General features: G+C 33.6%; 1 protein-coding gene and 1 pseudogene across 2 annotated transcripts; both read right to left on the bottom strand.

The window, feature by feature from the left end:
* Window positions 1–2,886: 2,886 nt before the first annotated feature.
* On the bottom strand, window positions 2,887–12,534 carry obst-B (obstructor-B). Its single transcript, XM_089227761.1, has 5 exons — window positions 11,983–12,534; window positions 9,269–9,574; window positions 4,437–4,637; window positions 3,588–3,783; window positions 2,887–3,185 (listed from the first exon to the last, which is right to left on the bottom strand). The coding sequence occupies exons 1-5, from the start codon at window positions 12,017–12,019 to the stop codon at window positions 3,023–3,025; spliced, it is 903 nt and encodes a 300-aa protein (XP_089083887.1). The 5' UTR covers window positions 12,020–12,534; the 3' UTR covers window positions 2,887–3,022.
* Window positions 12,535–12,764: 230 nt separating this feature from the next.
* LOC107162558 (sodium/potassium-transporting ATPase subunit alpha pseudogene) lies at window positions 12,765–20,464 on the bottom strand (annotated as a pseudogene). The gene is made up of 2 exons (XR_016191753.1): window positions 20,006–20,464; window positions 12,765–17,890 (listed from the first exon to the last, which is right to left on the bottom strand). The product of XR_016191753.1 is annotated as a sodium/potassium-transporting ATPase subunit alpha pseudogene (transcript).
* Between the last annotated feature and the right edge of the window lie 1,633 nt (window positions 20,465–22,097).

The raw sequence follows: 22,097 nt of genomic DNA, 5'->3' as shown, positions 1-22,097 counted from the left end.
GAAAATGGGTGCATGCTCATTAAATTACTCTGTTTGTACGTTAACATAATAGCGACAACGAAAAACAATACGTAGGGTGTGCATCTGGGTTTTGGACTTTTGGAGACCTGCTAATTTGTCACTGTCACAATTTATATTATTTTTATGTACACAATATGCGATGAGACAGTAAGACCTTTTACAAAATTAAAAGCAAAAAGACTAATATATTAGGACGTGAGACCTGTTTTTAATATTAAATAATAATTTTTTTCATGATATTTTACGAAGGTAACAATGTTTATTAATAAAAGAGGATTAAACGTAAAACCTTTTACCCACTGCAATATTTAGATTGTCACTAAATATGTAATTTAAAGTTACATTTAAGGCATACGTACACCGTACACTTTTCATTATTTTTTCATGGTAAATCACACTGAAACTATTAATTATAATATATAATATATAATAATATGTCCACGTGAGCACAAATTCAGCATTATATGCGCAATTTAATGCATATTATTATTATTATTGCGTATGCTATAATACACTATACACCATTACAGCACTGTTTGTCTTCGATTTTCAATTACTGTTTTCATTACAGATTTTTCTTTACATCAGGTACATGAAAGAATAAAGACACTGCAGATATTCATTTGAAAACATTTATTTGAATAAAGAAAAATCGTGCACTGGCGTATACGATAACAATACATACAATTTAATAGGTATATCTAGTTTAATACAGTTTTTTCTCCAATGACCCTGTACACGTCTATGCAGAACACAACGATAATTATTTTTTTCCCTCTTAGATTTCTAAACTACCCATAGGATATATTGCGATAGTATATAAGTACTAAGTAAGTACAACAAGGATATAAAATACCCGGAGTGTAAATCTGTCGAGACTCTTGCTACTATACGGTTATCACAGTTACAAATGTCATCGATGATTTTCTTAAAATACGAAGTCTATGCATTGACGCGTATAATTGATTTTAAATAAACATTGAATTCATGTAAGCTAAACTATTACATGTATTTCGAATAAAATATAAAATATTTTATTTCATACTTTTTATGACGGCTGAGACGTAAATCGCAGATGGAGCGTATCGCGTATGTGATTTGCTCCAAAAGTAACCCCTCAAAAGTATATTTATGTAATTTACGCTACATATATAAAAATTTAATTTTTGTTATTCGCGCTACTGTGTAAGTTTGTACTTTGCACTACATAAAACTAAATTTAAAGGCATTATGTAATTTGCGCCACATTCAAATAACTAAACAAAAGTATATTAGGTAGTATACGCATTTGTAAATAACAGTATACGTATGTTACGTATATTTAAAAATGGCCAAGTACAATTTCAGATATTAAAAAATATATAAAAATCAGTTATCATATTAAAATAATTATAAACAATAAACAAATTATAACATATTGTTATACAAAAGATAACCAATTAGACGTAATCAATCTCGTACCTATTTACATTTTACTTATTACTAGTAGAACACAACAATATTATACCTGGCACGCGTTAGTATTAATTTATTATCGTATTTACCATATATCAGAAAATTTATCTGATGGTAAATAATTTCCAGCAATTAAAGTTGAAAGTGTGACGCAGATTACGTAATCAATTTCGTTTTCTGTCGTAGCGCAAATTACCAAAATTAATTTTTAGACGTGGCACATGCATGTTTAATTTTTATATTTTGGCGCAAATTATATACTTGCACATATAAATGTAACTATTTGTGGCATAAATTACAAGTAATAAAATTGGTGCAAAATACCATCTTCCAGTAAATGTAGATACCGTGTAAATAATATCGACTCGAGTAATTAAACCTCAATTCATTGTACGATAAAAAGTTCCCTGTAAAAAAGTAGGAAATTGTCAACATGTCTAAATATTTTTAGTTACTTAGCTGTCTATACAGATGTATATTTTTAACCAATATTATAAATGTATTTGACGGTCTTCGAAACTTACTAAAATTATTTAATTTATTTTAATTTCAATATTATTATCTTGTTATGATTAATATTTGTAGAATCTATTTTCAGAATATCTTTAATAGCCAGACGTCCATTATCCGTCAACGCAAACTTTCATTAGCGAATATCATTTGGTTCGTATTTAATTACAACTAGCATTTTGACTTTGCGTTTAAAATAAACCATAAGTAAGTATTATAATGTTCATAATAGTTGAATGAATAAACTTTAATTCAACGAAAGCTTTGAATATTCTCAAACAAACGCTTTTCGCTTTGTTATATGTTTCCTCATACATTATGCATTGCAATTTGCAGCAACTATTGGTGTGATGGACTCTATAGTGGAGTTTTAAGCACTTTTTATTTTATTTTTACTATAAATTAATCTTAAGGACAATTTATGCCAGATTTAGGTAAAATGTTGTTAAGAATGAAAATGCCGGAGAAGTGTTTATCTTTCAAAATACCTTGCAAATAGAATGAATAATAAATCATGCATGCATTTCTGCAGCTTAGAGTTTTGTAGATACTTTACCTTATAGGTGCCCAAATTGACTTCAGTGTATAGCATCATAGTCCGAGTATTGACAATAATTTACATTTTAAGCAGATATTATGGTCAAACGGGTTGCATGTTGACATTTAAAACTGTTTCGTTTATATTAACGAAAAAACTGTATGACCTAAATATCGTATAAAAACTATTATTTATTTACTGTGAAAATATAATATGATAATCTGCATGAATAATGCGTGTATTATTTATTTCATATAATATATATATAGTCCACTACTATACATATATAGCGGTAAGTCGTAATACTTTTAATTATAATAATCATACTAATATAATTATTTATCATTAAAATGAAGAACAAGTTCAGGTATATCATTTATTGTGAAAATATATTATCATTTAATTTTAACTTCGACTTAATGTCCAAATGAGATCAGTTTTCCTGATACAGTTATTGAAAATATCGAATTACAATGTTACAATATTCATATAGTTATTTCATTCGTCGTCTCCTGCGACCGTTCGTTTTGTAGTTGGTGGTCTTGACGGCTTCCGTCTGCTGGCCGCCGCTGCCTCTTTCTCCTTAGATGTTTCTTTGGGTTTTGGGTTCTCGAGATTGTAAAGTTCTTCGTCTGTCAGTATGCCTTTATACCAATCGGCACTGGAAACAAATTCGTCACGATAAATCATTATTACCGCAATACATGAGAAGTCTACCCATGCATAATTTATACTGAAGCCAAAGAAAAACGTTCCGGCTTTCAAACTAACATCACGGTTAATAATTCGAGTCCGTTATATAATCTACATAATATCATTATTGATAATGCACTCGACTGTTGTTACCCCGTCCGTTTTCGTTCACGTGAAATCTGTCCGTTGACGATTACGACAGTTATATAACGATTTTCAGCGACCGCCTATATATATATATATATATATATATATATATATATATATATATATATATATAGTTAATTATATTATACTTTTCTTTATACAGACGGCATCGTTTTTCGAGGCTTTTGTTCTATAAATAACGTAGATTTTTTTTTATGCTTACCACTCGGGAACATTTCTAGGCCAATCACATTTTCCCGACGCTTCGTTGAACACCTGTCCCATTTTGCAGCCGTTTCTCCTTGGCGTTTCGCCGTTGACGCAGACATAAAAAAATTGACAGTCCTCGGGGTTCGCGTATCTGGGATGCTGCAGCGCAATCTCCGAAGTCACGTTGGGACATCGGAAATTGAATACATCTACACATATGATAATAATATACAGTTCAATAATCAGTCATTGCGAGCATATTATGTTATATAATAATATATAATGTACCCTACGGCCATATTATTACTATGTGCGATGGCCGATGATGTTGACATATATTATAAACCGTTTCTAGCATAATATTTTCGTTTGGTGTGGTTTATATATTATTTTATGTATATCGTAAGTGCAATATAATTACATATATATAAATATTTTTTTTTTTCGATAAACGATTTACCAGAAAGAAAACGATTTTTTAGTACCGAATATATAAATAACTATGAAAAAAGCCGGGCTGCAAAAATAAAATAAATCGCCGGCGGTGGGAGTTTAGCGCGTTTACCACGTATTTTGATACTGGTCCAAAATCTCGTGCCCATTTTGGCAGTTCAACAAACATTAACATATCCCGCGTCCGTGCGCGGATTGTATGGTTTTTTCTGTGCGGTTTATTATAGCGTATCCCATGGCCGGAAACGGAATAACGCGGTTACAGAAATAGTGGTTAATTTCTGACATGTTTGTCGCGGGAAAATGATTAAATTACCACAATGCGCTTTCGAGTATTCAAATACTGTAGCGAAGCAGATGAAAATATTACGGCCATATACATTATATAAATTTATTGTATAATATTTACCTTGCGATGAGCATCCCTTTTTCTTGGCCTCGTCCGGCCACGTGCAAATACCAGATTTCTCGTTGTACACCAAGCCACCTGGACACGTGATTGCGTTAAATTTACCGTCCACGCAGTAATAAAACTTGTCGCAAATTTTTTGATTCTCGTGCGCGAAATAACCATTTTGTCTGGGACAATTTTCGGCCGGTTGGGGCGTCTCTGGAGAAGAAAATAAATATAAATTCAATTAATGCGAGTTATACCTTTCTATATATAGGCACGTCTTAATACTATTCTCCTGTCGGCCGTCTCATTTGATATTTTATTTTCTACAATTTTCTAGTTTACTGTCAAACTTTACAACACGTGTTGAGTTAAATCACGTTAAATTAAATCATTTCGAAAGGAGAAGTTTTAGAAGAATATATACGCGTACACATATCTTCTTATAGAAGTTTGTAATTTGTACTTTCAGTTATTAAGCCGTATCAGCGAGAAAACTATTGGAATGATATTTATGGCTGAAACAGATTTAATGTCCTAACAGTGCTATACATTTTGTTTGGAATATTAAAGTTACAAATTAATTTATTCGAATAAACGTTTCGGGATCGATTTATTATCGGACATAAAAACTGTCATGGTTTTATTTATCATATTGCTGCGAATGTTTATTAACACATTGCATAATATTTGGTATATTATAAACCACATCACGCATATGCCAAAAATTGTTTATTTCACCGTTATGATTATAACAGTAGTATATATTTTTATTTTTTTTATTATTACCAATAAAATAGAGAGTTAAAAAAAAATACATTTTTGTTTGTCTATAACATGTGGACGTTGTTATTACAATATGAAAATTATTGTTAACATTTATTATGTATTTGAGTTTTCGTAAAGCAAGGAAAAAATAAGAAATATAATTATTTGCCATCGCCAAATTCTCAATGTTACGTTGCGCTCATTTAAGGTGCAGTGCAGTATATAATTAATAACGAACATTTGTTTGTGGATGGAATATTACGATTTAATTGATGTGTATATGGAAATTTTATCCTTGAAATTTCTCGAAAGTCGAATATGCTATATCACGTCATATCGAACAGACAAACGCTGTTGTCGTGTTAAAATAATAATAATATATTCTCGGAATTTCAATGGTTAATATGTATTTTATATAGGTACGGATACGAATCGGTTTTACATACAGGAGAATTCGCTTGGACTATCAACTTTTACACGCCCTCGTCTGCTCAATCGACATTAGCACGCCGCACTATACGGTGTGCTTCAGGTACTATATTTATTATTATTATTATAATATAAAGGTACATGAGTATATTGTAAGTGTATGACAAAAAGACTTGGTATGCACTTGGCCGTACGATGTTACGTAATAAAAGTGGTTATTAGCGTTTCATGTAGGTACATGAAATACAAGTTATAGGTACTCGTATGTATACAGACAACAAAATCATACCTACATTGTATATTATTAATGTATTGTATTGTATAATAATCCACGCTGTAGATGTCGTAAGAAGATATTGTTATTATATTATATTATATTAATATTATATTACTATCGAGAATTCGAGACAGTTATATAGGTACCCTGTTCGATGTTGTGACACTGATCCCGAAAGCCCAGGTAGGCATAGATAATATCATACAGTAAACGAATTATAGGTATATAGGTATTAGGTATACGCATATAAACTGTCATTTAAACATTTATAATCATTTTGAATTTCCGACCAATGTCAATAAAATATTTTATCTTTAAAATCTATGTTTTTATAATGTGCCCACTCCCCAAGACACGTTTGGTCTTAAATTTAACACGAAAATAACGTTTACTACTACCCGAATATTGTCGTCAATGAGTTTTTAGAAACAGGGTGGGTAAATTGCTACGAGAGGCGCGTAATTTGTTTTATCCAGAGTAAAAACGACAGCTGACAACATCATGATCGGTTTCTACGTAATAATTTTAAAAGTTGAATTTTAAAACGTTGATTTTCCTACCCACCTCGGCTGCGAATAAAGAACAACGCAGCGAGATTGTCTTATTCACGGCGAGCAGGACGATAGCGTTTTATGGATACAGAATTAAAATGAAAACGTTAGAACTGGACGAAAATGCATATATAAATGCAATATATATATATATATATATATTATTTACATGGTGTCTATACTATCTAGAAAGCTTAGAAACGTTTCGTGGTATCTATTCGTATATAGGTGCATCATATCATTATACTGCACCGTTCGAAAACAATAATGTTACAATAAATATACCTATAACTATACGTATATATATATATATATATATATATATACATAGTTTCTAAACTTTCTACACACACACACAGACTGCGCCAGGCCACGTAGGTACACAACAACAATAATAATATAACAAAATTACATAACGATCACGATATATCATAATCAGGGCTGTGAATTTAATGCACTTAAAAACTATTAAATATGCATGCATGTATGCACTAAAATCTGACAAAATATGTTCTAAAAATTCTTAAAATATGCTAAAAAAACTACAAAAATTAAATTTTTATTTTTATTTTTTTCATTAGTAAATGTTTTTTTTATTAATTTTAGTTTAAATATTAGTATTTTTACTTCTTGATATGAGTATATGAGTTATTGATCTTAACTAGTCTTGGTCTTCGTCGAGTTGATATCAGCAAATTAATTTAATCTCGACTTCAATAGTACAATAGGTAGTCAATAATATTATACATTAAATACCCGAGTAAAAATAGAATTATTTCGATAAAACTATAAAAGTTATAGTTTATACCTACTATAAGATTGACCGAAAAAATGTAAATATTACGAAAAAAAAACATTTAAACAAAAATATTATTAAAACATGCATTTGTATGCCCTAACCCATGAAATATGCGAAAATATGCAAAATAAAATTTAGTATTTGAATTACAAATAAGTCAAAACAAATTTTGACCGAATCCATTTTTTTATAAAGTGTAGCAAAAAAAACATGCAAATGCATTAAATTCACAGCCCTGATCATAATATATAATATAGGTAATATACAAAATATATATTATTTTCACGACAAAATAACATAACATAATAATATTATTATAATCGAAAAAACTGCGTGACGCGGACGATCCCCGCCGCCGAGTCTGTTTGCGCATAAAACGCGCGCGCTATAATTACATCGCGTCGGCCGGCTCGAAAAGGTACGCCTAAAATAAGACGCGTCGGCCGCGTACAGTTCGCGTCACACGGCGGTTTTTTCTTTCTTCTCTTTGCGCGCACATAATATAATATATTTGTTGGCACGCCGTCCGGTCGCGCGCGCCGTCGCCACAACTGCGTTATTATTGTCGCCGTAGACCGTTTACACGCAATAATTATAACAATAATAATAATAACCACGTCGACGATGGCAATAACTAATAATATAAATCATAACCATAGTAATAAAATATATATTACAATAACGACTCGAGACACGACGACCACGCGAAGCTCTCGATCGATCGAGGTGACCGACGACGACGACGCCACAGTCGCCACCTTCGCCGCCTTCGCTAGAAATCACCGCGATAAATAAATATATATAGGCATGTCTCCCTTTCGAGCCAACACGCCACCGCGACCCACGCGCCACATGGACTTTTAAATATAGTAATACACAATATACGACGCAGGATATTCTATTATTATCGTACACCAAGTACAATGTTGGATATTATAACAATACCGACGATTATTACCGCGGTACTCATAACCTCGCGCATTTGTGGTCGCGGCGAGTTTGCACGGACACAGTGACATGGCGTATAAAGTTTATAAAGTTATTAAATTAATGACCATGTATACCATGTTTAGTGCGATTGTCGAGGACTATTAACATGGTAGACTACGCTTGAAGGCGCGTCGTGGATCGGCAAGTTTAGCAGAACAATATAATATGTTGTGCATTTGCGGAGAGAATTATTCAGATATTTTATGTGTTATGTGCATTATAGAAACAATATCCAACTCGTATACAAACTTGAATTGACGTGATAAACACATAAAACAAATTATATCGTTTCGTATTTAGATCGCTTTTTATACGAAAAAATATGATGGTTCATCACGGACTTACTATTTTAAAGGTGCTTGACGATTTAACTATGTATTTTCATAGAGTAAGTGTATACTTTATCTTATTTTGGATCTGTAGAAGACATTCCATTATTTCCATTCAAAGGAAAAAACAATTTCATAATATTTCTAAACTTTCCTACGCTCAGATTTGTAGTATTATATACCACTTCGCGATGTTTCAAAATGTAATAAATCGTTCAGGAATTATGACAAGTACCCTTATTGGGGAAAACTGTATTCGAGAAACAGGAATAAATTGTTACAATAATTACCTGCATTTATTCTAATTTCCTGATACGATATATAGGGATGCCTGCAGGAAGAAGTCTGAACAGTGTTTTATCGGATAGGATTTTAACCGTAAATCGAACGCATTTCACATAATATAATATGTTATTATAATATATGAATTGATAATAGGTATATAGTGTAATTCATAGGCATTGTACAATAACAAATGTCTCAATATATATGTAAGCCATTTTTCATAGAACTTATACGGGGAGTAAAATGAAATATAATCACACCAGTGCATTCGAATTTTAAAGTATATAATGAAACCCGACTGAACATTTCGATTTCTATAAAAAGCACCGTTCGTCACGGTTAAAAGTTTCTACATATCGACGACTATAGGGCACTCGGAGACTGTCTTATGTCTAATATATTTAAGTGTGTATACTCACGCAAGGCGGGCCTTTGCGAACAGTCGATGTTCAGTGGCAGGTCGCATTTCTCTTGCTGCGAACTGTAATCGTTGAACACCATGCCGTCCGGACATAGTTTCTCGGTGATCTTGTTGTCCGAGCACTCGTAGTACTTGTCGCATTGGTTGGCGTCCGCGAAGAAACCGTTCGGCTCCGGACACTCGTTCTCCTGCTGATCGGCCGATTCTTCGTCCTCAACGGCGGTCGGCCGATGACGGGGCGCCGCCGCGGTTGTGGTTGCCGGCCGTTTCCTGCCACCGGTGGACTGGCCGCTCAATAGAGCGACTGCGGAAACGATTCGTTTATTATTATCATCATCGTCATCATATAGGACGTCCGCACACACGATGATCTACCATTTATTATCTATCACATTAAACGAGTGCGTGGGAGATGTGTGTGTACACATCACACAACAACGGGATATATAGATAGGTATAATACTCGTATATATAGTACCGCGGGACGTGGATAACATATTGTGTTACGAAAAAGCTTTTAGGCGGTTGTTTTGTAGGTGTTGTAATGGGTGCTTATCTGTTACCGCATTTATATAATATATTATATAGATGTGCGTATTACTAGCTATAGGTATGTTATTGTCACGTGGGAAAGAGTACACAAAACCTTATTATATATTATGTACGTTCACAGCAGCGGGGGACTATAGGTATGTCTCGGTATATTTGCAGAAAGAGGTCGAGAACAAAAGGGACAAAAGGGAAATATTGTTGTTGGTTCTTTCGTCTAAGCCTCTTACGTATATACACCACATTAATTATAAAGTGTATACTATACGTATATATACGGTTGGTATATATATATTGGGCGATCTTACGCCACCACAAATGTCCGAAAATACGCCCACCTGCAGCTCGGCATTTCTCTGTTCTGAAAAACCGCCTGCCGCTGGTTTGCCGTTAGACCTATCAAACGGAATTCTATATTTTTCCAGAACGAAACACTATTATGCTATACTAACACTTACAAAAAAAAACACAAAAAGTGGGGGAGGGTTCGAGTCTAGAGACGTATTTTTAATCACCACGCCATTCGGCGCAGACCGCTAGGAATTCACGGCGATCTCCCGAATTCCACAGCCACGTCGCGTATTAATAATTGGACGGAATCCAGCGAAACTCTAATAGAGAAGTAAAAAGTTTAGAGGCGAAAATACACGCTCGTCATCGTTATATTATACGCACAAAAATATCATGAAATGGGCGTGAATAAACCATAGTATCGTACAATTAAAAAAGCCGAAGAAGAATAACGTTAAATTCTATGATCCTCCCTCATTTGCGCTGTCACCAAGAGAAAAGTAGAAAACACAAAAAAAAAATATAGATGCTGGAAAGTATAGGACATACCAGTTGACAGGAAATGAATATTTAAATAGAGCAATAAATTCAAAATTGGATATAGATAACAAAAATGTATAAATAATGTTTTATTTTTACAAAAAAAACTCTACCCCCACCGCATCCATTAGAGAATATTGAATCTCAAATTCCTATACTACGGGGAAAATCCTTAGCTCTAAGAACCTCTATTACTCTTATTGTTTGCCATTTTTTTTTTTTTTTTTTTTGTACGCACGTATCCAAGTTGATTTGTTTCGAACGTATTTCTTTAGGGGTAAATCCAAGGTCAAGTCGTACTGTTGTAAATCGTTGCCGGGTACCAGTCACGAATTCGAGCGCGTTCGTTCACGAGTTCGAGTGAATGCTGTTTGTACGTACAATAAAATATTATATAAATATAATATTATGTTATATGTGTATTGCCGGTTCGCCACAAGAAGGAATGGGATACTGCTTTTTTTATTCCGTCTTTATTATTCGATAATTTCTGAATAAAATGTAGGTACATGTAAATTATTACATGAAAAAAAAAAATAACCCCGACAAAATAGAATCAGTATAGCGTTTTATAATAATAATACGTCGGCACCTTATATAATATTTTATAAAATATCATAATTCATAATATACGCGCATGTATGTGTTCGAAGGTAAACGATTATCCTATAAATATTATACCAACATTTTCACCCTTTTGGTACCTATATACAAACATCATAATATAATACGTTAAAAATTAGATTGCGATGTTAATATTGACGAAGCACTACACCAAAAGTATATAAATATGTAAAAAAAAAACGTAAAATCACGTAGTAATATGCGCCTACAAATATTATATGTATAGGTAAAATATGTATAAAATCGATTTACGGTGTCGATTTCGAATAACGCAGCTAACTGCATATCATATTCAAATATAATATAATATTATACTATGTATTGTGTGTATAAAACGTACCTACACGTAATATTATCATGAAAACAAAACCAACAGCTTCGTACATTTATTATATTATTATATTTATTATATTATTATTAAAAACGGACATGCGTTGAACGTTGAGCAAACGAACGTGTACGATATTAAACGATACATACTTTCTTTTTATTTGTTATACATTTAAAAAGAATAAAAAAATATTTTATCGTTAAATACATAAAATAGGTAAATACGTGCACGGCGTAATCGTAACATGATGCATAGGTATACTGTGCGTTGAAATAAGATCAAAATAAGCGGATTTATATGTTTAATGGGTAGGTATATAATATATTATAGTTATGATAGTTTGTAATATGATTTAATTGATTCATTACGCTACTTACTGTGGCACAAAATAATGGCGACGAGTCTTACGTCCATGTTGTACGTGCGGTTTGTAGACCTTTCGATCGCGAATGATTGTGAACGACGCAGGTACGGACACGAGAAAAAATAATAATAATAATAATAATAATAGTAATAGTAGTAATAGTAATAATAATAATAATAATAATAATAAAATAACTGGCGTATTATTATAATGTATTCACCTTCGTTTCGAGAAAACCACTTCTCAGTTCTCCCGCGTACACACCACAACCACGCCGACCATTAATAACGGCTTTGGGCGATACAAACGTGATTTTATTATAATACATATGCAGTATGCACGTCGCCGGATGCTAATACAATTTTATTCATAACGCCACGACGTTTTTTTTTTTTATTATTTAATCGGCTCCGCCGACATCGGTTTCGATGATGATAATAATAATATTTTGTTGCGTCGTATGACTGTTGCAGTATAATATAGCAACTATATTATGATATACCTACCTACATAATATATTATGTCAATATATTATATTATTATTATGGTATTAGGACGTCTGAAAGAATTTTTTTATAATACTTATATTATACTCAGTTCGTGTTTTCTTTTTCGCAAGACGAATTTCAAAATTCGTAACCAGCGAGACAAAGAATATAATAATATATATAATTTCATTATCGTAGGAACGTTCATATAAAGGTTCAGGATGATAATAATATTGTGAGGTGAACGTAATGATGATTATGACGATGAGAAAGTCGGTGTTACGTGATGGATAAAATAAAAGTCCAATTTAAATGTCTTTGTATACAGGACTTTTATTCGGAACATACATTACCATTAAATCTCTGAAATATGATTTTAATTTTTTTGCGTGTTTTGTCTTATGCACGTACAGCACGAGATAGCCGAACAATAATATAACATTACATAGTAACTAAATACCCGAAGTTTTACAATGGTTTGTTTCATTAAAAAAAAAAAAAAAATCACTATGTATAATAATAATAATATATATATGGTTAAGTTTTGTAGCTTTACAATATATATTTTAATGGATATTAAAAGCGTACAGAATTACAATTTTTAAACCTTCTATTCAACAATATTTTTCGTCCTACGTCTGCACTAATTATATAATATATATGTAAAAAAAAACTGCTTAAAAATATTATTATTTTTTTTTCATTTTATATATTATACTATAAACATAATAATAATGTTTTTTTAGTAGGTGGTAAGCTATAGTTCAAATGACAAGTATACGATTTTTTTTATTTATTCTTAAAGATAAGTTATGGTTGCCTTTGTGAAATCAACTAGAAAAAGCTTTGTCTACAATAAGATAAAAACGAATAGCGCGTATTATAATATCGTATAATCGTAATTACCGTATAGTCGTAAATAGTATTAAAAACAAGAAAAAGAACAAAAAAAGTAATACAAATCATACATATTTAGCCGAGAAACAAAATATAAACGAAATCAATAAGGCACAACTTACAGAAAAAAATGTAAAAAAAAACAAACAATTGTCTAACTTATAATATCCAATACAATAATAATAAGCTGTATAATATAATATGTATCTATTGAAAATGTGTACAATCTGATGAAAACGCCGAACAAATAAGTACGTATGTATATTTTATAATATATTATATAGACATAAACTACTATTTAGGATGGCAATTTTATTTTTAAAGGTACCAGCTATTAGTGCTGAGAACGAGATTTTGGTTTTGTAATTTATCTTTCAATCCTTGCCCTAGTTTAATTATACGCATAACACTTACACTTTATTGATAATATTTTTTTTTAACTCATAACAAAACTAAAAATGCAATAACTATTTAAATTTTTTTTTAATTTTTTTCAGTTTTTTACTCCAAACAAAATACTATACATTGAATTTTCTACAGGCAATTTGTTTAAAATGTATACACATATATAATGGCTCAGCCTCTAAGCATAATTGCACGTAAACCAGCCCGGATTACAATATGTAGAGACGCGGAAGATCAAAAGTTTGTAATTAAGATGATTTTTTTCAGTTAAGACTTTTGATCAGCCTTGTACTATATATATTATTATAATATATAACAAAACATTTATGAATATCTAATCCAACACTATGCATTGTCAACGATTTTTTTTTTACTTACATAATATTTAATAGTCTAGGCCTATGGTAAATGAACACTCATTTTTATTATAATAATTATTATTACAAATTGGTTTCATTTTTAGTTTGGGGTGACATTTTTAATTTAGCGTTTAATTTTACCGATCTTTAATCTAAATTTTCAAAAAATTCGCATTTATAAATAACTAATAAAACTATCAATAACAATAACAGCTATACATTTTTAATTTTTAATAATGAGGTTTTTACGCATTCATAATACGTAAAAATGTTTTTAATTAATTGAATTTTTTTTTATACAGGGGCATTGACGCAATGAGTGATTATTATTTTATTTTATTGTAAATACTTTAAAATATTTTAATAGTAAGTGTGTCGTTCGACCCATCCACCTGGATGAGTCCTGAGCCAAAAACGCCGACATTCGTCATAAACAAATATGACTACGGCGAAAGGTAAACCAGGAAGCCACCATTCGGCTTTTACGGGATAGGTCTTGAGCACCTCGGTCATACCAGGACAATAAGATACAAAACAGGCAGCTAATGTTTCGAATACCATTCCAAAATTCAAAACCCAATTGTCCATACCTTGATGACAAATAGAATTGTAACGAGTTTTGCAAATAATCAAATCAGCCCATTGAACTACTACAATAGCTATGAAAAAGGCAGTATGGCAGGTATATTCTAGCTCTTTTCTATGTGTAAATGTCCATTCTTGACCGTATGAGTCTTCCAAGTCGTTCACAGACTTTGAATCCCATTCGTTACGTATGCCAATTAATCTCCGTGGTAGCCATCCGCATTGAGCCATAATGACGAAGTACGAGAAAAATCCAGCGACGGCTTCAATAACTCCGATTTGACCATATGCGACGAAGATGAGTTTACCGTTGACCAATTTGTCAGTCGATGGGTTCCTGGGATGTCTTAACATAATGTCAGATTCCGCTCTTTCGTAAGCCAATGATATGGCCGGCCACATGTCAGTTCCTAAATCAATGCAAAGCACGGCAACAACTCCCAGTGGCAATGGAATACCACTAAGAATAAATAGTAAGAACGGAGTTATCTCCGGGACGTTTGACGCCAAAGTGTACGCTATTGATTTTTTTAAGTTGTCAAAAATAAGACGCCCTTCTTCTACTCCAGTCACAATCGATGCAAAATTATCGTCCAATAATATCATGTCAGCAGTTTGTTTGGATACGTCTGAACCCGTTATGCCCATAGCAATACCAATATCTGCCTTTTTCAAAGCCGGTGAATCGTTAACACCATCTCCAGTTACAGCCACAATAGCTCCCAAATTTTGACATCCTTCAACAATGTTTAATTTTTGTGTAGGGGAAGTCCGGGCAAATACGATTTCTCTGTTAGTTCGTAAAACGTGTTCCAATTCTTCGGTCGACATGTCCCTTAATAATGATCCTTGTATAACGATTGTTGTGGATTCCCGTGGATCTAAAGATGATACTGGTACTCGACGTCGTTTAGCAATATCTTCAAGAGTTTCAGAACCTTCAGTAATGATTCCTACAGCCTTTGCAATAGCTTTAGCAGTTACGGGGTGATCGCCGGTTACCATGATAACACGAATGCCAGCTGATCGACATTTTGCGACGGCATCTGGTACACCTGGTCTAGGAGGGTCAATCATGGACATAAGACCTAAAAACCTTAAATCGGTCAAAGGAAAATTAGGAGGATCCGTGGTAAAATTGAAGCCAATTGGAAATTGGTCTGTACTTAGAAAAAGATCACAAAATCCGAGAACACGTTCACCGTAACTTCCTAGTTGTTCGATAATTTCGTCCATTTCTTGTCTGATATTTTCGTCCAATTCAACAACACCATCGCCATATCGCATTCTAGTACAACGAGCTAAAATTCTTTCTGGTGCCCCTTTCATTACTAACAATTGTCCTTTCGACGGTAATGCGTGAATCGAAACTTGGAATTTATCGGAGGAATTAAACGGAATCTCTGCCACCTTTTTATGTTGTTCACGGAAAGCCATAACATCCCCAACTGCAAGCTCAGAAAATTTAATTATAGCGGCTTCGGATGCGTCACCCATGACTTCTCTCTTTAAAACTGGTGTATTGTCTTGTCCACATATAAATTCAGCTCTACTGCAAAGACATCCACCTCTAACGAGCGACTGATAAGCTTTGGTGTTCCTAGCCTCTTCCGTTACACCTGTCGGGTCTTTGAAATAATCCACCTCAATAATTTCTTTATTATAACTTAAATGTGTTACAGTCATACGGTTTTGGGTTAGCGTTCCCGTTTTGTCAGAGCAGATAGTAGATGTAGATCCGAGAGTTTCGACTGCTTCGAGATGTTTTACGACACAGTTTTTCGATGCCATCCGTTTCGCCGTCAAAGACAAACACACGGTCACGGTAGCCAGAAGACCTTCTGGTACGTTAGCGACAATTATTCCAATCAAGAATATAAAAGCATCCAACCAATGGTATCCAAGTAAGAAAGCCATTATGAAAAATGACACCCCTAGGAAAATTGCCCAAGCAGAAATCAAATGCATAAAATGATGAATTTCATTAGCGATTGGTGTATCTCTTTGCTCCAGTCTTGTAGTCAGTCCAGCAATACGTCCCATTACAGTATTATCACCACAGAGTATCACAAGGGCTTTTGCAGTTCCTTCAACCGCATTAGTGGAAAAGAATGCTAAATTGTTAGCTTCCAATACTTGCACTTTAGATACAGCTGAGTCCCGAGGTTGTGGTTCAGTTTCTCCGGTCAAAGATGAATTATCTACCTTAAAATTATGGGCTTCGATAATACGAACATCAGCGGGAACGCGATCACCAAACTTTACTTCCACAATGTCTCCTTTTACCAGTTCTGAGCTCAGTATGTTTTTCCGTTCACCGTCTCGCACAACGTTGGCGTATTGTGGTACCATGTTCTTGAAGGAATCCATGATTCTCGAACTTTTTGCTTCTTGACTGTAAGCAAAAACGCCTGTTATAACACAAACAAGGACTAATACTGTACCCAGCCATAGGTTGTCTTCCTGTGGTTCTTCAGATGTGGAATATTGAATACCATATGCTAGGAAGCACAGAGCCGCACCTGCCCATAATAGAATTGAAAATCCTTCAAACAGGTGCTTCAACAGGATAATCCACGCAGGAGTCCTCTTAGGTGGGGTTAAAGAATTAGGTCCGTCCCTAAGTAATAATCTTTTAGCTTGGGAAGTCGTCAAACCTCTCTCAGGATCCGTCTCGTAACGAGTGTATAGCTCCGGCAATGGTATCCTGTGATCATCCAAGTCGATTTCTTTTTTGAGATCGCTCATTTTGGCGGTTTTGGCGGTACCGCTTTCCGCCTCTTTGGAACCCATTTTGGACAGAATATAAGGGACTTTTTGTTGTAAAAATACAATTAAAAACTGTTTATGGTTTTAAAAATATTTATAGGAATTCATGGTTATTATTATTAATATTATTTTTACAAAATATATAAATACACTAACTAATTGGAATAACGAATTTACGTCAACAACTTATAATACTAATTATAACGATCTTTTCATTTGATTACAAATAGGCGATTCTATCTCTATTCTGTGATCGAGGAAATCGATTACGGCTAAGAGGTTCATTTTTCAAAATATTAAATAATATCACAGACTTAGAATAAAGTGTGACTCCAATTTTCTGAAGTGTGTATGTGTGTGTGCTGTTGTTATTCTGGATCAGCGTGGATCAAGACGTCTTGTCCCGCATGGTGATTTTCTGCCCAAAAAAAAAAAAACAAAACAAAAAGTAAAATAAAACAGCAATAAATTTTAGCTCATTGAATTGCAAGTTAATTAATAAGAATTATACTATTGCTAACATTGAAATGATGTTCGAGTTTTTCCCCTAATTTATATTTAAATACCTTTGACGGTAATCCAGAAACGCGCAATTTAAATACGATAATCGTGCCAAAATTATTTTCTACATTTTTTTTACCCAAAGTTGTTTGATAGTTGTATTCAATCACTACAATATGTTTCAATTAATAGCTACTATAATATTTTAATGTGTGTGTATAGTATAGTGTTATAAATGTAATGCCCGAAACATATATTTGATACATTCCTTACTCAAATATAACGTCCAATAAGTAAAATTAAATTAAATTACTGTTGCTAATAGTATAATGTATTTATTTGTCCATTATAAAGGTAAAATATGTAGAAGTTATTATGTTTATTCAATAATACAAGAAAATATGACTAAATCTGATAAATTAATATTTAATATTATTTTATTTCAATCAATAACTTCGAAATAAATGTTTTAAGTTTTAATTAAGATTATTCCTTAGTTTACTCAAATATATCTGTTTATATTATATAAAGAAATAAAAACTTTTATTTGCTTATCACATAATTCTGTGCCTAAATTTGTACTATCTATTACAGATAGAACTAACAATGATTTTCTTTATGAACTCTTTTAAGAACCATACAAATTGTTAAATGTAATTTTTACAGAAAATAAATTATTATATTACACATTCTTAGTAATTTGAATTTCAAAAGAAATTACTATCAATTTAATTATGTTTAGTTTTATTCAAATTAATAGGTACACTATAGAAGGGCATTTAGAAACAAACGAAAATTGTTTTTTGTATATTTTCAGTTAAAAAATCATTAAGAATCTGCTATACGTATATTTTCATTATATATTATACTGAAATAAATACGAAGCATTATAGCAATTAGAGAAATATTTGATCATAAGATAAAGTTTAAATAACAACATAATTTATAACATATGGTACCTAACTTAATACTATATGCTGAAAATTAATTTTTTTCTAGTTACAACTACATTTTGTTGTTGGCATTCGTTCATTTTTTAATGCAGTTTGCTATAAGTCCAGCATAATTTTTTGATATTTAATTAATATTTAAAATCAAAAGTTTTAATAAAATTCTATGTGTAAAATTCTATGCTCGTTTTTATCAGTGCTTAAATAATATAAATTTTATTTTAAACGTTAAAGATTTTCATCTATTCTGCAATATGGAGTATGTTTTTATGTAAATAAAAAATCATCAGAAACTTCCAGATTCTAAATAACGAATGAATTCAATTACGATGAATTCTAAATTGGATTATGTTGTTTGATAAGCCATGACTTTACTATGATTGTAGTAACTGGAAGAGCTGTTTGGTGACCGAATGACCCTGACCTCACGTTAACGAATTTGATTTATTCAAATCAAAAAATCGTCTTGAGTGCTTGTTTCGTTATTTAATTTTAACCACGAATGTCTGAACCGAAAAGTTCCACCCGGAATGGTCTAACTAATAAAATCATAGACTAATAAAAACAATTAACAGAAACGAGTCCAACCGTTTGACTGGAAATATTACGTTAACCATATTTTAGGTTAAGACGAATAGTTGGCTCAGCCGCAGTGCGGACCCACACGCCACATTTACCCCCGCGCCTACCCGCACACGGTTCCGTGCGTCCCTTCTTCACCCACCCGTGCGCCAAGCCCCCGTTCGCCGCCGTCACGACCTATTTTGCCACCCGTTCAGCCACCAGCGCGCTCACCGTTCGATAACAGCACACCGTTTTCACACACACGTCAAGTTTGACAATAATCGCCAAATATACAGAAGTGAAAAGAAAAAAAATGTCGACTTTAAGGTTAGATAAAAATAATTGAAAAATAAAACATCGTTAAATCTTTATACGACGAAAATTTATGATGAAAACAAAACAACGCATAAACAAATGTGTTACATGATCAATACGTCTATGAATCATTTTAGCATTACAGTTACACAACGGTGGTAGACGAAAATTATATTATTCGGCTGTACGACGGCGCTACTCACCAAGTTTGGTATCCAAATCACACAAATGTTGTAATCCTGGTGACCGCAGAGTCGCACTTATAAAATTTTCTAATTATTATAATATGATATAATCAGATCAACGATGACGATAGATTGAATAACACTTAACAAATCGCGAACAAACAAATTTAATAGTAATTATAACAAAAATTAAAATAATAATAAAGAAGTCAGACCGAACGCTTATGTGCAGCAGTGGTAGGACGATCGGTAAGTTTCTTCCGGGAACGGGACGTGGGGGAGGGAGAAGGCAGGTGGAGAGTTTGCCGAGGAGACACGCGACAGAAGGAATAAAAACGGGAGAAAAAGGAAAAAGAAAAACCGACTCTGGTGATGCTCTTAAAATAAAGACAGAAAAATCTGTCCGGTGCGTTAGAGCGGTTACTATAACGCGGGTCCCGCGGCTCACGGCGGCAGCAGCTGAACTCCTCTCAGGCGGCGTTTCGGGCCGGCGGCCGTGTCAGCGGCGGCGGCGCGGGCTTGTAGCGTAAAGTTCTATTCTGGGACGCGCGTGCGCGGCCACCGCCGTGCGACGGTCGGCCAGGAGGGTTTCGGCGTAACGGCGCGGCGGAATGGTGGGGGGCGGCGGTCCTATGGATCCGTCGGGCGTCCAGGCGCCAGGCGCGGTTGCCGTTCCGCACGCCCTCCGCACCCACCCGCCGTAATCCGTTCGCCGTCGTCCGTGCCACCCTCTCGCCCCACACGAGCAGCTCCCACAATCGTCCATCCATCCATCCATCCATCCACCAATAAGCCACCATCTCTCTCGCGCAGAGAATGCTGCGCGAAAAAAACCATCTCGCAGAGATATTTCACGCCGTTGCCATGTGTCTCGGAGGTGCCGGCCGCCGCCGCCTCCAGTGTCTCCGATGGTGCACTCGCTTCGAATTCACCAGTTACAATTATTACGCGATATTTCCAGCAAACCATTGCGTGGGACAAACTCATGGGACTGATGTACGAGAAATTTTAGAGGTGGCGGTGGTGGTTTTAGTGGTGATGTTTTGCTGGTGGCATCAGACACACCGACCTCGTTTTTACATATTGTGTCAAAGGTTGATTTTCGATTTGTATAGTTAGAGTGTACGATATGTACGAGAAGCCTTCTTAGCGTTCTCCGTTATAATCGTTGGGGTATCGGAAGTTTGGATAGGTGTTGTAAAGACGACACTATACCGGATATCGATGAGTATATGATGTTAACTTAGGTCCTAAGACAATAGAAGACTCGTATAAACTCACACTCTCTTTTATCGTGCGTGGTACGAAACCTATATAAGCTAATTTGTGCACAACAAATTTAAGGAGCGTGCGAAGATTGGTATATAGTCCCTTTAAGTAGTTCTGTGATCAAAAAAAGCTGCCTGCAGGATAGTACGTATGAGAAGGGAGGAATAGTATAATATGATGCGTTTATGGCAATACATCATCGAAACCTATTTATGCCTAGTATGCTCCTTAATATTACTATTACATAACGTTCCAGTGGTCGTCTTATAAACTATGTAATACAATATGCGTTATTACGACTACCATTTTATTATAGTATCATACACAGTAACGTTTTGTTTGTTTCCACCATTTTATATTGTATATATTATTATACTCGTTAGCACACCAAATCGCTTAAGCTAACATTTTATTTTTATTCACTATTTTTCTAACCTATATAGTCTCCGTTCAGTAATATCACTCATATCCTATATAAAATATGATAATCGAAGACGGATGTCTATTCATTGTTATCTGCTAATAGAGTTATACGTTAAAATTGTATACTCAAACTCTTTACTCTACACAGCTATACCTATTACCGACAATGTACCTATATTTATTTAAAAAAATAAGCCAACCATACATAGTTTGATGACTATTGCACATGTGAACGCTTCTTTAGCCATTTAAAAACGTAATTCAACGTTATATAATATTAATGTACTAACTGTATTACTTGCAGGCGTTGCCCGGGGATAAATAAAACCGAGATGCGCATTACCTGCGATAGATAGTAATAACACTAATAAGTAAGTAACTTTATTACTTGTGTGCAAGAAAAAATAAAGGAATATGC

The sequence above is a fragment of the Diuraphis noxia genome, unplaced genomic scaffold, assembly GCF_037042655.1.
Source record: "Diuraphis noxia isolate RWA-SAM2 unplaced genomic scaffold, SU_Dnox_SAM2 contig0004, whole genome shotgun sequence".
Lineage (NCBI taxonomy): Eukaryota > Metazoa > Arthropoda > Insecta > Hemiptera > Aphididae > Diuraphis > Diuraphis noxia.
Note: the sequence above shows the minus strand (reverse complement) of the source record. Positions and strands in the feature narration are given on the sequence as shown.